Source organism: Penicillium daleae (assembly GCF_028827525.1).
Source record: "Penicillium daleae strain IBT 16125 chromosome Unknown utg000008l_segment0_segment0, whole genome shotgun sequence".
In the NCBI taxonomy this organism is placed as follows: Eukaryota; Fungi; Ascomycota; class Eurotiomycetes; order Eurotiales; family Aspergillaceae; genus Penicillium; species Penicillium daleae.
Genome location: NW_026623156.1, coordinates 6,380,061 through 6,396,119, shown reverse-complemented (window position 1 = coordinate 6,396,119; position 16,059 = coordinate 6,380,061). Strand labels below are relative to the sequence as shown.

Genomic DNA, 16,059 nt, shown 5'->3' with positions numbered 1-16,059 from the left:
GAGTAAGAACTAAGAAGGATTGACAGAGACACCACAAAAGGTACGGGGACCTCCAGCACGGGCATTCCAGCGGAATGCCCAAGTGGAAATGGCATTTAAGCTACGAGCTACAGTGCCGAGTAGTACTCCACGCACGATGGTAACCATGCAAGTTCACGAGTAAGTTATCGACTTGATGTACAGTACAATTGATCAAATGTATTATGTATGGTATTATAGTATATGGTACGGAGTACATTTAGTAGTACGGTCTGCGAGGTTAGTATCAACAGTACCTTGTACCTTTTCCTCGATTTTACCGGGAGAATCTTCAACTCGCCACCGACACGCAAGCATTGGCTACACGGCGAACGGGGACATCGACACCAAAAACACACCTCACCAGCCTTGCTCTCTTCAATCAACGTTTATTCGGGATAACTACGTACTTTCGGGCAAAGGACAAAGCATCCCTACCCTAATTAATTGGCACGCCGAGAAATAGCCTACCCTACCGAATCAGGAACCTTCCCCACATGTGATCCAACGGTCGCCGAACAAAACGATCGACCAGTCCCTGACGTCAGGACTATTTTTCCGGTCGTAATTGAAAGAAGTGACATGGGAGCAATTGGCACCTGGGCCAGAGACAGAATAGTCAAATCCAAAGTACGCAAGTACGGAGTAGCTCGGACAATTGAAGCCACCACGTCATGGGCGTTCGACCGTGGGCAAGGGGCAGACGCCACCTGGGGGGGGGGGGGGGGGGAACATTGGAACATGACGGACGGTAGAGACTGACTCGTGCTTGTATACAGAGACTTGGCTATCCTGGAGGGAAACTACGTGGAGTCCTCGGGATATCCAAGTACAAACAACGGCGCACGGAGATTGCACCGACGTAGCGGTTACAGTAGTAGGCAACGGCGTTTAGTTATGTACTCGGCAATCGTTTTTCTATACACAGCGCACGAACAAGCACGGGGGCAGGGGGCAACGATATCGAGAGTCAGTCGATCAGGTCATCGCTGATTGGTGGATCGCTCTTTGTTCAAGGGGGACAGCTGGGACGAGGGGGCGACCGACCCATTAGGTTGCATATCACCCACGACGTGCGCCTCCTGGCTGGTCGGATGGAAGAAGCGGATGGGGCAATATCACGGATGAAGCATCAGACAAATGAGCATACAGGGGCTTGCGAAACACTCAACACTCGACGACCGCAGTCAATCCGGTCACGGGCCCTCGTTTATAATCGGTGTATCTCTACAGTATGCTTCCCATGTCCATGTACAACAAATGAACCACGACGCCTGGCAGATATACAGCCAGTCACAGCCAGTGCGGCGCCGCAGATCCCCTCGCGCCATCAGCGCCCTCAATGGGCGCGCCCGAAACAGGGTACCTTCCCAACTCCCTGGCTAAATGGGAGCGAAGACTGGGGAGATGGCACATCAAACGGAGTGGCTGCTTTTTCCGCTTCAGTAGTAATATGCTGGCTGCGTATTCGACAATGTGCGACTAGGGCTCTAAGGTGTAGCCAGTCATGATATATATCGGCCTTGCCACATGGGATTGTGGCATCCGACTTACAGCAGCAGTAATAAAAATAAGTACCCAAAAAAAGTGAACCCCACCGCCACAAATGGTGCTTTGGCCACTGCTCCCTGCCAATGATTATTGGGTGCTGAAATACGGAAAATAGTACCATCCGCTTCTCGGGGGAGAAGTACCAGCCACAAAAACATTGCGGGGACGCCTTCAAGTCTTTTGACGTTTTCCTTTGAGGAGCAAAGAAGCTGGACGGAACGGACGGGACGAGAGAAATGACCAATGAAAGTGTACAGGAGGGGCTGCGGAAAAAGGTGTGGCGAAAAAGCCCAAAGATGGGGGGGGGGTCGTGCATAACGGATATTGTCACCAGTGCGTAGTCTCAAAGTCAAAAAGTTCTCAAGTAGAAAAAAAAAAAAACTTCGTAGTACAGTAAAAACAAAAGGGTTCGGAGTTGCATAGTGCGAATGGTCGCGGAGAGCATGTACCTTTAACAATCAATGAGTCACAATTCCACCGAAAATCAGAGTCTTACATTCTGGATAACGAATCGCATTAATTCGTACATATCCCAATCCATTCCACACCACACTGCAAGCCCCATACATGAGTAGTACGGGCAAAGTACGTCATCGAGCTGATCCCGCGGAGATGGGCGCCACTGTCGATCCGCAGCCCGAAACCCCACAATTTTATCGTAACAGCTCTATCTAATTGATTGGTTCGCAGTGCTTTTTTGGCTGACCTCTGACGAATCATCATTGAAACGACCCCTCTTTGACCTGCAGCCCTTGAGCTTTGATTCAGTACATTGATCCTTAAGGCCCCAGTCGGGCTAGGTGGCGAACTCCCGTGCGGATACCTTTTGCTGTGTGCCGTGTGTGCCTCAAAGGTGGGAAATCTCGTCAATTACTGAATGACGATCATTGAATGATCTAAGTGATCGAATGATCGATCCGTGGATGTGACTGTGTCAGTTCATGTGTGGGATGATCTCAATGCTAAATATACTTCGCACGTACTTTCCTCTCTACCGTCTCAATTGTGCCAATGAATAGAGAACCGTGACATTCACATTCCGTTGAATGGCTCAAACTGAACCTACCGGGCGTAAGTGAGATGCTCGAACTTACTGAACGTGGCGACTGCTCATACCCACTGTAGGTGGCTTACATCTTCTTCCGTATACTATACTTGGCCACCGAGGTTTCTTGGACAAGAGAAGAGCGATCTGCCCATTCTCTGTTGATATTAACTATGTATAACCCTGTCTAGCCCAATAATATGAATGTCCCTTATACAAAATGCTCCAATCCTGTCAGCATGGTTCTGAAACGAATCGCCCGTCCGTCTGCTTGATACGGATACCATGATGAAGTGTCCTCAAATGCACGTTGGCCCCGCCAAGAAAGAGAAAGGGAATGATACAAGGAATAACTGCCATCGCAAACACCGTCACCGCCACAACGCCTGTCAAAGTAGAAGAGAAGCATATGAACAAAGCCACCTTGTAGCCTCGCAGAACCGCGTGTATATATGCTGGCCGACCCTGGGCCAGCCTTGTTTTGGAGAATGCCAGTCCTGTCATGTCCAGAGGACCAAGGAAATGGGAAGAAATAGGAGACCGTGTATCTTCAAGTCTCGCGTAGGATATCAATGAACGGGTCCAGTTCAGTGCTGAATGATGAGAGAGAACCCGTCAACCCAAGCTGCACTGGAGCCCGCAACTCCAGCAATTTTATATCCAAGAGGCGGGATCAAGGTGTGACTGAAAGTTGATGTTGGTTAGCATTCGAACTTGATCCTGCTCGATGTGGCCGGTGTTTCCCTTACCCTGATCCGCCATTGGCATTGCCATAGATCCCCGACTTTCTCCCTAGACTGGTGAGAATCTCGATTCCATCAATCCAGAGTCCAGCTCGGACGTAGAAACCAAGCAGAATCTCCCCACGGCGGGTATCTACTCAAGTTAGCAGCAGCTTCTTCCACACAGGCTCTGGGAACGCTTACCGAGGACAAATTCATCACCCCCAGGTTTTCCACCACGTTTTCCAAATAGTTGGCTCGACATGTCCTCATAGCAGAACTCAATTCCATCCAACGCAGCTCCATGGTATACCTTGATGGATGTCAAAAGCTTCGTCTTGATAAAGGCACACTCTAAGAGCAATTGCTCCGGCTCACTACCCTCCATAGAGGAATGCCCCAGCTGGCCACTTTTGTAGCCAGATTGGTTCTTGGGAAGCTTGACCAAGGAGTTTTTGGACTTGAGAGCACTGACATCCTCCACGGTGTAGCTTCCCAAGTTGCCGGAGAAGACTACCACGCGGATTTTCTTCTTCTTTTCTTTCTCAGTCCCAAATACTTGTTGCCTCAGCTCGGTCTCGGTGATGGACACTTGCTTGGGTAAACCGTTACCACTGGACTCGCTGTTAATATACTCGATGAAATGGTGGCAGACGTCGTCACCCTCGGCGTATAACTCCACAAATGCAATGCCCGAGGAAGCCGTAAACAGAATCTTTCCATTCTCCACTGGCCACACTTGAACGCTGTCATCATTGCTCACCGAAGCATCGCTGGGAAGCCGGAAGCAAGGATGGAAGCGGAAACGGAGCGCATCCAGGCGATGCCACCCACACTCGTCGTTTGGTAAACAGACCTTCAGGCCCTGTGTCTTGGTGCGAGTGCAAAAAGGCTCCTTAATCAAAAAAGAGCGATTCAGGCGAACGTAGTCACGGAGCATGACGCCAGATTCTTGGTGCGGGCACCCAAAGAGATGGCCAACTTCATGCAAGTGTGCGCCAATGCCGAGGTTCGCGGACTCCCAGTTAGATCCAGCATCGCCACAGTCGTTAGCCACGTAGTTGGTGTCCGTCCGCGTGCAGTCCGAGAATGCATCCACTACCTCTTCAAGACAGGATGGATAGCTTTGAAGACAGTGGGACCCGAAGATAGCCATCTTGATATCATCACCTCCTGATCCTAGAGCAGCATGACCAGTAATGGTCTGAGATTGGGTATCCCAGTGAGAATCCAGCAGTAAGACGGAGACGTATTGTTTTTGACCAGGCTGCGGGTTGAAATGCTTGCGAATGGCATCCTTGGCGATGTTGAAAAGCTCATCCTTTTTCTTGGCGGCATCATACTGTTGTGCGATGTTGAGATCTCGTAACTCTGCTACGGTTTTCTCGGAGCGGATGACATGAATCTTCGCCTCGTTGCGCATCTGCCGGGCAGCTGAATCGCGTCGACTGAGAGTGCCCGACTGCCATTCCTCTTCAAAGCGGAAGCAGCGCCGGCCCAAACTGTTGCGGAACATTTGCTCTCCCGTGAATGCCTGCCATAAATACGCTGCCGTGCGATACTTTCGAAGTGCCGTTTCCAGACCATTTCCTTCGCGCTCCACCCGCTCTGGTACTGCGTCATAAGTTCCGTCCGAATCCTTGCCGAGTAACACAACCAGATGCAATGGCGGGGAATTGACAAGGGGGAGGTAGTTGATGCAAATCCATGTCGAATGGATCACTGGCTGGGTACTCCCAGATGACAGCTTCGGAGAAACGAAATCGAAACGCAGGCGATTGGGACCAGGAACGAGATGAACAAGGGTTTTGAAATGGGATGCCGTGACGGGCCAGCCGATCGACGGGAAATTATCTTGGTGATGGTAGACGGTGATACTTCCGTCTAATGGATGATGTCGCGGATCTCCGATCTGGCCGTAAATAAGTAGAACTTTTTGATGGACCTAGAAGACACGATTGTCAGCATTCGGGATGTTCTATGGGAGGTTCTCTGAGGTTCTCTGAGCTCATTTGAAGCTACTGACCCATGAGTTATCAGCAATCGAAACTATCCTTGGCGCATAAGGCGAGCTTGGGGTCGGCGACCGGTATACCCCATTGATCGACGATGACGAACTCCCCTGTTTGAATAGAACTCCGGCATCAGTTTCCAAAGCTTGCAGAGCTTCCCTACGAAGCATCAACGGGGAGCGATGCATACCACGACGCTGTTCCGCTGCGAATGGGTGACAAAAGGTCCTGGTCGCTGTGGAGGCGGAGGCAATGATGTACTGACGGTGCTAACGGTGCTGCCGTCATTGGACTCGGTCAAAGAGGGGAGATTAGGAGAGGAGAGGGTGGGTTTGATCGATGATGGCGGAGTAATGGAAGCATGAGACGAAGTGTCGATCGTTGAGGAGGATTTCCCGGATACCACTTCCACCTGATGTGAGGGGGTTTTTGAGTCGGCCGCAGTATGGAAGCTTGCTTTGGAGCGTCGGCGCAGCTGCTTCAAGAACGACATGATGGAGGAGGACGAAAACCCGGAGGATACCAGCAGGGATGCAAAGGTTAGGAACTTCTCACCAGGAGAAGAACCAGCCAAAATCCACCAGGGCAGCTTCCGTAATTGGAGGCTTGAACTTGGGCGTGGAGGGGGAAGTTTGGGAGGGCGTCAGGAACAGGAGAGCGCGACCGTTTGCGGCGGGTGACGACGCCGCTGGAGATTCGCCCCGCAAGAACCGGAGATGGGCAATTGGAATTAATTCGGAGAAGGAAAAAACGAGTAAAGAAAAAGAAAAGGGAGTTACTATAATGAAAAAGGGAGACTGAAGAGATGAAATCCCAAGACTTGAAAAAAAAAAAAAAAGATGGAAGTGGAGGACGAACAAGCTTGGTATCCTCAACTCTCAACTCACCTCCAGGATCAGCTATACTTAGCACGCGCCCCTAAAAGGTGGGCTTCCTGTCAGACCATTACGTACCTCTGCCCTCAGCCGTTCAGACACGACAGGGCCTATCGCTCTTCCAACAGCAAGAGTCGCAATGTTTCACCGGTGGATCTTGAATGATCGCCCTAACGCTCCTAGCTCGGGCACTAGATCTGGGCTAACCACCACATACCAAGACATCGCAAAGCCTGTTGAAGGCCCGTGGACGGACTCCTTGTTTTTGGCAAAGCCAATTGCAATTTGGCACAGATTTGCGGGATGCTCGTGGGTATATTCGTGGCCATCCGAAGGTCGAACATTTCAAGCAATCCACCATCGATCACCATCGATCACCTTGATATTTTGTATTATCCAGACTGATCTGCTAACTGGCCCCTCCTGCAGTAACATCGGCACTGCCTCACTCCTGCGCCATTGCCGCTGCTGTGATCCTTTTCTTCCTCACACACTTTCTCCACTGGGGGCTTGGTCCCGGAACCGATAATCCAAAACTTGCTTGACGTCCCCAGCTATGCTGCATTTTCAGATCTTCAGAGGAAGGAGCCGCTGGGCCTGCCCAGAGTTTGACCTCGTCTCTGAGTGCACAACTCTCTTCGACTCCAAACTTTTGGGTCCATCATCAGCCTTGACGAATACCCAATTTCTGCCTCCATCCCCAGGCAATGATTGTCTGCTTTGGTCGGCCGGGGTCCTGAAATCAAAGACAAGTGGCCAACCACGCGCATTAGTCTGACGCAAGACACGCGATCTGTGCATTTTATCTACCGAACTGGGGCAATTCGTGTCGCAGGCTCGCAGCTACTTCAAAGGAGTTTCCTCTGGATCTCATCTCATGAGAGGAGAAAGAGAGCAGCTTTCGGTATTCCCACAACGGTCGGGACCACCTTGAGGTTTCGGCCATGCTGAACCTTTTAAGGTCTCTTGCGCCGAAATTGCCGACCTCGCGATGCCGAGCCGCAATAGCAGGGGTTTGCATTGCTTCTAACAATAATTGACAACTTGATTTTTTTTTTTTCCATTGCCCCCCGGGTATTCCATGAGCATCTCGTGTTGCCCGGTGACGTCTAGCAGATGCATGAACGGACCGGGGATCAAATCCTTAGTCAAGGACAGGCTGCTTCCAACACCTTTCCGGCGACTTCAACATCAACCGAGACAATCGCCAACATACCAGACTGAGAACACAGTACGTGGATAGAATATCATCTCCTTTTGTCACCAAAGGACCTCTGAGCGATGACATCGTGTCCAGTGCCCCACGTTCCTGGGGGCCCAATGGCAAGGTAGCAGTCAGTCCCCAGTGGAGTGGAATCTTGGGCTGGAATGCCAGATCGTTTCGAGGGGAAGCCAAGTCCCACCTGTAAAGAGCACTGAGGCAACGAAGTTGGCTCAGCAATCCACCATGCAGAACTCATATCATATCAACAGCCTGCAAAGGGCCAACGCCGGAGCTTGAGCCGCTTGGAACTGGCGAATGTGGGGGCACTAAAAGAACGAGGCTGGTGAGGCCACTAGTCCGGCGGGTGAGAGATTGATTTTTTCCAGTCGACATCACGGTAAAGGTGGATGACCAGACCAGCTAGAATGGGAGGACATATCCAGGCTAGCTATTGAACCAGACATAGGCAGTAGAAATCGAATCTGATCGTTGAGAGAGATGAGTGTTGAGTCGATCTTCCTGGGTTGTAGTTAGTTACTTGGGCCCAGCTTTGCTCGGGTCAGCAAAATGCGGGAAAACACGATCGCGTGCGAGTCTGCGCGGCACGCGTTTTCCCTCCCGTCACTTTTCAGCTCTCAACGAGTCAATCCTCTTCCACCCTCCCCGCCACGCCCGGTGCACTTGGGATCTCGTGTCTTCCCCAGATCTCTTGTGCAAGAGTATACACTCCGTCTCACTCGCTAATTCCCTTTTCCTCCCAAATTGTCCGAGTCCATTCTCGGTCAAGTGGCCCCAGTTTTATTCTCGCCAATTGGGTCTCACTAGGCCCTGCTACTCAGCCCGCCCTTGCAGCGACTCCCAAGCCTAATCCTCCACAGCAAAGACCATCTCGTTCCCTGCCTTCGACTTTCCTTTCCTACCCCATTGCCCACCATGACCCTGTCCTCACACCCTGGGTCGGCAGAGAAGGCCATTCGGAAACTTGATATTGCCCAGGTAAGAGTGCCTTGTGCTGGAGAAAAAGATCCACCTCAAAAACAGACATCAAAAAAACAGAGAGCCTCCGAGTGGATCGTCTGTGTCTGGGGTGCAGATTGCATCCAGACTTGTCAAGCCCTAGTAATGGCTCCGCAGGGGCAGGCATACAATCCACTGCCTCAAGATCCTCCGTATCGGCCAAGAATCAACAGAAGCTGACCCAGATGGCTCTCTCATAGGTTTCACTGAGTCTCCAGGACCGATTGGGTCTGGCCAAGCTCAAGTACCAGCATGGCCGACTTCATGGGTTGATGCCGACGCAGGACAACAGTGACAAGCCCTCCGACTCCTCGTCCGACTTCTCTCGTAGCCGGTGCGAGACTCCCATGACATCCCCTCCCCTTCGAGCCGCAACGTATTCCAAAGAGCTGCCTCGATCAGCCCGCAACAAGCATGCCGTCACGTTCAATTCCCGTGTAATGCAGCCTATGCTCTCGGCCAGCCGCAAGCGTGTCCGGTCTGATTCTGATACCGAGCGTCCGGCCAAGGCAGCTCGTGTGTCGTGGAAGAGCTCCCACCAACTGCCTGCGTCTTCTCCAGGCCTCAATCGCCATATGATAACTCGCCGACAACCAGCCCCCTTCATGTCCGAGGCCACGATCCCCGAGCTATCCTCTCCTGTATATCAAGCTCCCTCTGACGAGGACAACGATCCCGATCTGCCTATACATAGCTTCCAGCATGTGGGCTCCATGGTGGGCTCCTCGCCGCCTCGTACTCCCCCTCCCAAGCATGCCCGTCTGGCCCGGAGTGACCGTCCCTCGCAACACGAGGATGGTGCAGACCTGCTTCTATATCTGGCCAATTCGCCTACTCCAGCTCGTGTGGCAGGCGGCTCGCACCATGTGTTCCCGCCGTCCACTCCCCCAAGCCAACACGCAGTCCTGCCGACGCTTACTTCGAACCTGGGCACACCGGGTCAGCAGTTCAACTTTGCGGATTTCGTGAACGTGACCCCCAGTCCAGCTCAGCCTGCTTGGGGCGGCCGTACTCCTGGCAACCCAGGTCGCACGCCGCTTTCTACCAAGGATGCCCGCAAGCGATTGAACTTTGATGCACTCGTTCCACCCAGTACCTCGAGCCCCCGCCTCCGAGGGAAGGAGACCGGACTAGCTCTTCAGCTTGGCGGCGAGCTGCGTCCTTAGATTGGACTATGGCTGCTTCAGTCTTTCCATTCTTTATCCATCTATGTCCCCTGCTTCCCTTTCCTTCACCGCCACCCCTTTATGACGGCTTCACGAATTCTGTTATGTACCCATTCCACATTTGCGGTGTTCAGTCTCCTTTGTAATTCCCTTTCTGTCAGACCGAGGGCCTCATCCATCGTCACATTGAGACCATCCTCGAATTAGCCCACTTTCACTGCACCATCAGTCACCCTGCATCCATGGCGTTTTCCTATTCTTAATGTCACTGTCATTGTCATTGTCTTTGCATAGTTGCAGCCATCCATTCTCATTTTTACCACCATGAATGATATGTCTTTGAGTCCGTTGCCCTCGCACATGTTTCCATCTGTCCTTTTGGCGTTTTTACTGCCAGCGTTGTATCCGTGCTTCTCTTTGCATCCAACATACCTTGTGATGATACTCTGCACCCTCTCTTCTTGTCTTCTGCCTCTGATGACTAGGCTTCCTACTGCTGTCTGACAATGTGTTTAGACTAAATTGGAGAATGATGCCGAGGTTTTTTGAGCAGTACTGCAAAATAGTATTGTGTATCGAGCGTTGATGAATCGACAAAATGTTGAGTCTATTTGAATTCCCTCTTACGTGATCAAGTGCTCATGTTAGCTTCGACCTGAATAGTTTCTTGCTCTCTTATCTAAATCTTAGTTAACAACCTTGTTTTACAACAGCTCTATAACTATTACGAACCCGTATGACATACGGCTAGTCTTCTACCGTCACGACAGCACTGTTCTTTTTCTCAGCATAATCAACAAAACAAGTTTTCCATTTCAGCCTATCATCAAGTATATTTTCATTAAAATTATCGTATATATATGAATGCCTATTCTCCACGATTCACTCCTCCTGCCACCCTAATTGCTCCTCACCACCCTCACCCTCCCCTTGAGCGTTCACTTTCTCCCCCTGCTTCCTCCACAACAGCGCCAAGTAGTCCGACGTCGTCGCCTCATCAATCGACTTATCCTCCCTAACCTTCAAAAACCGCGGAAACCGCAAACTCAGCCCCCGCTCCTCACTCACCAGCCCAATCGCCGCCGTATATGTCGGACTAAGCGTGATATCCGCAAACGCCATCTCCCACACCTCCTGTGGCTCGAACCACACATCCGGTTCGCCGTTGTAATCCACATAGCTGGGTCGGGAGATCACGTTGTGACTACCGGGGGCGTACTTTTCTTTGTTGGCTTGGTAGAACTTGTCCGTGAAGCCGGACATGCATTTCGTTACTGCTTCGAGGATGCCTGTTTCTGGGTTGCGCACGGCGAGGAGGATGGGGGACCACCATTTGGCTTTGCGGCCGTTGCCGTGCCAGCCTGCGATGGGGATGAGGTCGAGGGTTTCGGAGGAGGTGTTATAGTCTTTTTTAACTTTGAGCCAGGATTCGAGGCGTTTGTCTGGTTCGTAGGTGGATAGGAGGGCTTTGCGCCGGGTTGTTTTTTCTTTGGGGGGGTTGGTGCCGTTGTTTGCTTCTGGTGGTTCGGGCGGATTGCTTTCAATGTCGGGTTGATCTGTCTCGGTGCTTTGGATAGCATTATTGGTCCTGGTGGTGTTGTCGAGAACTTTTACCATTATGCCCTCGCATTTGGCATCGGTGGCGCCCTTGAAGAACTCCAGAACGGTTTCGGAGTCCGCAGATGTCGCATCCAGATTTTTCACCCAGGTAAATCTGTTTGGAATCTCGACAAAAAGACTGCGAAGGAGCTCGCGGCGTTCTCGAAATGGTCGATCTAACAATGGTTCCCCGTTGAGGTACATGAGGTCGAATGAGAAAAGACACACATTGACCTTGATGGCTCCGATTTCGACATTCTTCTTTGCGCGATTCGTAAGTGTTTGGAAGGTTTTCAAATCTCCTGTCTCGCTGTCCACGGCAACGACTTCACCCTCGAGGATGAAGCTTGACACGCTCTCTCCGCGAATTTGCGGCACGAGAGATACCAGGTCGGGGTATTTTTCTGTCATGAGCTCGAGGTGTCGAGAAAAGATAGAGACTTTGCCTGTCTCATCGCAATGCACTTGGGCACGTTGTCCGTCGTATTTGTATTCACAACTGAAATCTCTTCCTTGAAGCTTTGTCAACATATCCGCAAGATCGCGGGTGATGCTTCCCAGCATTGGCCGCAATGGAATATGCAGAACCAAGCCACAGCGGATGAGAAGCTCTTCGGTCACGCCAGTCTCTAAAAGGCATGGTACAAGGTCATTGTAGTCCGGATGCCTCGCATAAGACGCCTTGACAATTTCTTCGGCGTTGTTGTAGATCTCGGCGAGCTCATCTTTCTTCAGTCGAGCCAACTCATCTCGCGATCGGATTGTATACTCTGTGCCATCGGGTTTCGAGTAGAGGAATGCGCGGGCAAGGGCAATCAGCATAGTGGTTTTGACAGCTCCAATTCGTAGGTTCTGAACCAAGGTCCTCACGATATATCGGCTTTCCTCTGCGCCTCGCGTATCCTGCAGTAGTTTCTCTACAATCCGCTGCTTGGCTTCTTGACTTCCAGATCCTTTACTGGTAGCGATTTTCAGCAGTGACTGATACACGCCTTTGATTTTGAGAGGCTTCGGCTTGGCTAGAGTAAAGGCCTGCCGTTTCTTAGCTTCAAATGCGACGTCGCCTGCATCGCCGTGTTTGTTATAAAGAGTTTTGAGACCTTGGTTGTCGAGGCCGTATATCTTCTTCAGAGCTTTGGAGATGGAGGAGCCTCCAAGTCCTAGCTCTATTTCGTCATACGGCGGCGTAATCGAGTTGGTCGCTAACCAAACTGCAGGAAGCAGGCTGGAAGGGTCTCCTTCGATTAACACTCGAAGGAAATTGACCAATGTATCAACAATCTTGATCCTGCTGGTGGTTGCATTGGCAAGCACGAATGCCCTTGTCAGCAACGCGTAGGAGGCGTCGCCGCCCTCGGTAGCCCAATGTGACTGCAGCTCCGTGGCATATTTGGTCGCGTCAAATGTCTGCGGGCTTTGATCAAACGGAACAGCTAGCGAGACTGTATCTTCCGTTCCCGTAGATGATTGCAAAGATAGTGTATTCTTCTTTGGTGTCGACGGAGCTGCCGGGATCGCATCTACTGGTATCGTGGGCACCGTTGAAACTTGTTTTGGTTCGGAGTCTGTATCGACAGCTTGATTCGTGTCTCTAAAAGAAGGTGTTCCATCTTCTTCTTGGTTCCATTCAGCCTGAAGCTTTCGGGCCAACGCCTCATCCGACAAGGTCTGCTCTGTCGGCTCTAGCTCTGGCTCTGGTTCTGGTTGCGGCTCTGCCTGTTTCGCGTGCTTGGTTGCTTGTCCTTTGAAGAACGATTCAATACTGCGCATCTGTTGGGGCGATGATTCGTTGCCATTTCTCTTGCGCTTTTTAGCTGGGCTGGACATGTTTCATGGCTTGGAAGTGTCCAGGGAAAGGAGCATGTTTCAGGTGCAGAACCCCAGACATACGTCAGTCCGCAAAGGCGGAGATCAAATAATCGCGACACCGTTGCGCTTCCGCAATTATTTCCTTCCACAACAATGGCGCCCCCAACGTCCCTGTCGTCGCACGAGCGGACAAGGGTGGAGGATTACTTGAATGATAAGATTCAGGTCTCTGCCGATCTTGAGAGCCTTGACTCGCTGCTCTTCAGCCTCCACGCGCAACAGGAGCTTCAACGGAAGCAGGTACCTCTCCCGAACCCCCTCCGTTCCTGACGACGAATCCCGGCAGTCACAGGCGACTAATCCAGCGGGCAATTAGCTAGCGGAAGCACACGAAGCACTCTCAAATGCGACCAAAGCTTCCAACGACCATGCTGAGGCCACACGCAAGCGGGCCGAAGCATTCGCAGCGGAGCAGGCGGACATCGATCGCCGACTAAAGGCCATTACACAATCGGAGACGAGCGATGAGGCAGTACGGCGGCTTGAGAAGAGCATGGAAAGGCTCCAGCGTTTGGAAATTTCCAAAGGATATGTGCAGCTGCTGAAGGAGGCTGAGGAATTGAGGTAAGATTCGCCGGGGAGCGCTGACAGCAGTAATGGACGGGCGCTAATACTATAATACAGCAAGGAAGCTCTTGCTAGTATCTCGTCCGATCCTCATGCCGCATTGAAGCCATATGCTCGACTGCGTAGCATCGTCTTGTCCCTGAAAGAAGCTCAGCCCGCCGCCGAGGGAGCTGCCCCGCATCTCATCGACTACACGGAGAAGTTGGCATCCGCATTGCGACAACAACTACGGAAGTTCTTCGGTGACCGACTGCAAAAGACATTGGAGGGGTTGAAGTGGCCGACGCGAGAGTTGAATATTACGGAGAAGCTGCTAGCTCAGTGGAGACAAGATGTGGAGCTCTTGATCGATTTACAGATGCCGTATGTGGATTGTTGTCACTTTGTCGGACTTTATGGTCTATTCTAACATGCCGCCAGGGAACTGCAAGTTCGTGATGTTCTGGATACTGGCCATGGCCTTGAACCACCAGTTCTGTTCCCATTGGAAGAGATGGTACACCCTCTAGACCTGCGATTCAAGTATCACTTTAGTGGCGACAAGCCAACGAACAGACTTGACAAGGTAAGGATGCTTCTTCCTTCGAACATTTTGCTGTATCTAACCATGTATCTCTCTAGCCCGAATACTTCCTTGCGCACGTCATGGATCTAATCACCCAGTTTGGGGGATTCTTCACATCTTATCTGCAACCAATCCTCGATGAAAAAGCTCAAACCGCCGGTCCAGAATTGGAATGGAACTTTTATAATGCTCTGCATGCCTTTATCACGGCCTTGCTTCCAATGCTGAGACACAAAATCGAAAACTTCATGCCTCAGATCGCAAATCATCCTCAATTGCTCAGCCATTTCGTCCACGAATTGATGAACTTTGACAACGATCTCCGGGAAACGTGGAATTACCTCCCGGATCCCTATGCCGAAGACAACTGGAAAGGTATTACTTGGGAGGTGCTCACTAAGCAAGGATGGTATGATCGATGGCTCCAAGTGGAGAAGGACTTTGCTTTGGCGCGATACAGAGATATTATCGACACTCCGGATAGCGGTGAAATCGACTATGACGGTGTCGAGCTCACTGCAACAAAACCTACCAAGGCTGCAATTCGGGTGAACGACCTGCTTGAAACGATCACCGAGCGATACCAGCCATTGTCATCCTTCAGCCAGAAGCTTCGATTCCTCATTGATATCCAGATCACCATTTTCGATCAATTTCACGAGCGCCTTCGTGAAGCTTTGGATGCTTACCGGACCATGACCTCCGCTCTTGGCCGTACAGTCCAGGGAGCTGACGGGCAAGCTAGCGTTGAAGGTGTCGCGGGCCTTGAGCGGCTCTGCCGGGTTTTCGGCAGTGCTGAATATCTCGAGAAAAAGATGGAGGATTGGAGCAATGATGTGTTCTTCGTGGAACTCTGGTCCGAGCTCCAAGATCGAGTGAAGCAGAACCGCGACGGTGGCCGTAATGTTGCTGGTACCATGTCCGTTGCGGAAGTTGCCTCGCGTACATCACCAGCCGTTGGGAATCACAACGCGGCTAGTACACAAACGTCCGAGGGAGCCCTCTTCGATGAGACTGCCTCTGCATACCGTCGTCTCCGGCTGCAATCCGAATCCATAATTACATCAACATTGACCTCGAACATCACCTCAGCCCTGAAGCCTTACTCTCGCCTAGCTACTTGGGCAACGCTTTCCACTCCCTCTGCCAGCGCAACGACTTCTTCTCTTTCTCTTTCTTCCGACCTGGCACACGCGATGCGCACTCTCTCGACTCAGCTGAATTTCCTCGCTCGAGCTCTAGGCGTTGCACCTCTCCGACGTGTCTCCCGCCAGCTCCTCCTCTCAATCCAGAACTACATTTGGGACAACGTATTGATGAGGAATAATTTCTCTGAAACAGGCGCTGCACAGCTGTCTAGCGACATCGATCACCTTTGCAGTGTGGTTGATAATGCGCTAGGCGTGGCAGGCCATGTTGGTGGTTCCACGCGAATTGTGAAGAAGATCAACGAGGGGTTGCGTCTCTTGAACCTGAGCGCATCCACGGATCCAAGTGCAGAGAATGTGGAAGGGGCTGGTGCTGGATTGAGATTGTGGGATGTGGAAAAGAGGCTGTTCAAGGATAATGAGAGTGCCCGTGCTGTGCTTGCTGAACTCGAGATTGATGGTTTGGCTGAAACCGAGGCACGATCTGTTTTGGAGAAAAGGGTTGAGATTGGTAGTTAGGTAGCCTGTATCCACTCACGACTTTACCCTGGGCGGCTTAGAGCTCATGGGTCTTATTTGGATATATCCCGGTGGCGAGGAAATGACGCTGTCGAGCAAGGTTACTTCCACATATGACATAATATATATCAAGTCAAATCATATTTGCAGCAAGTTTCAACATCTCCAAGGCATAAAGTCAC

General features: G+C 51.4%; 4 protein-coding genes across 4 annotated transcripts; 2 read left to right on the top strand and 2 right to left on the bottom strand.

Moving 5' to 3' along the window:
- Nucleotides 1–3,201: 3,201 nt before the first annotated feature.
- Nucleotides 3,202–5,841, bottom strand: N7458_010787 (zinc metalloproteinase family protein; the record flags this gene model as incomplete). The annotated part of the gene is made up of 5 exons (XM_056914169.1): nt 3,202–3,298; nt 3,364–3,490; nt 3,541–5,281; nt 5,363–5,458; nt 5,539–5,841. The coding sequence occupies 5 exons, from the start codon at nt 5,839–5,841 to the stop codon at nt 3,202–3,204; spliced, it is 2,364 nt and encodes a 787-aa protein (XP_056763018.1).
- A 2,519-nt stretch (nt 5,842–8,360) lies between these two features.
- On the top strand, nt 8,361–9,610 carry N7458_010786 (uncharacterized protein; the record flags this gene model as incomplete). The annotated part of the gene is made up of 2 exons (XM_056914168.1): nt 8,361–8,423; nt 8,645–9,610. The coding sequence occupies 2 exons, from the start codon at nt 8,361–8,363 to the stop codon at nt 9,608–9,610; spliced, it is 1,029 nt and encodes a 342-aa protein (XP_056763017.1).
- Nucleotides 9,611–10,492: 882 nt separating this feature from the next.
- On the bottom strand, nt 10,493–13,036 carry N7458_010785 (putative DNA ligase I; the record flags this gene model as incomplete). The annotated part of the gene is made up of 1 exon (XM_056914167.1): nt 10,493–13,036. One exon carries the CDS (start codon nt 13,034–13,036, stop codon nt 10,493–10,495), a length of 2,544 nt encoding a protein of 847 aa, XP_056763016.1.
- A 135-nt stretch (nt 13,037–13,171) lies between these two features.
- Nucleotides 13,172–15,877, top strand: N7458_010784 (RINT-1 family protein; the record flags this gene model as incomplete). The annotated part of the gene is made up of 5 exons (XM_056914166.1): nt 13,172–13,318; nt 13,395–13,642; nt 13,703–14,008; nt 14,066–14,210; nt 14,267–15,877. The coding sequence occupies 5 exons, from the start codon at nt 13,172–13,174 to the stop codon at nt 15,875–15,877; spliced, it is 2,457 nt and encodes an 818-aa protein (XP_056763015.1).
- Nucleotides 15,878–16,059: the final 182 nt, after the last annotated feature.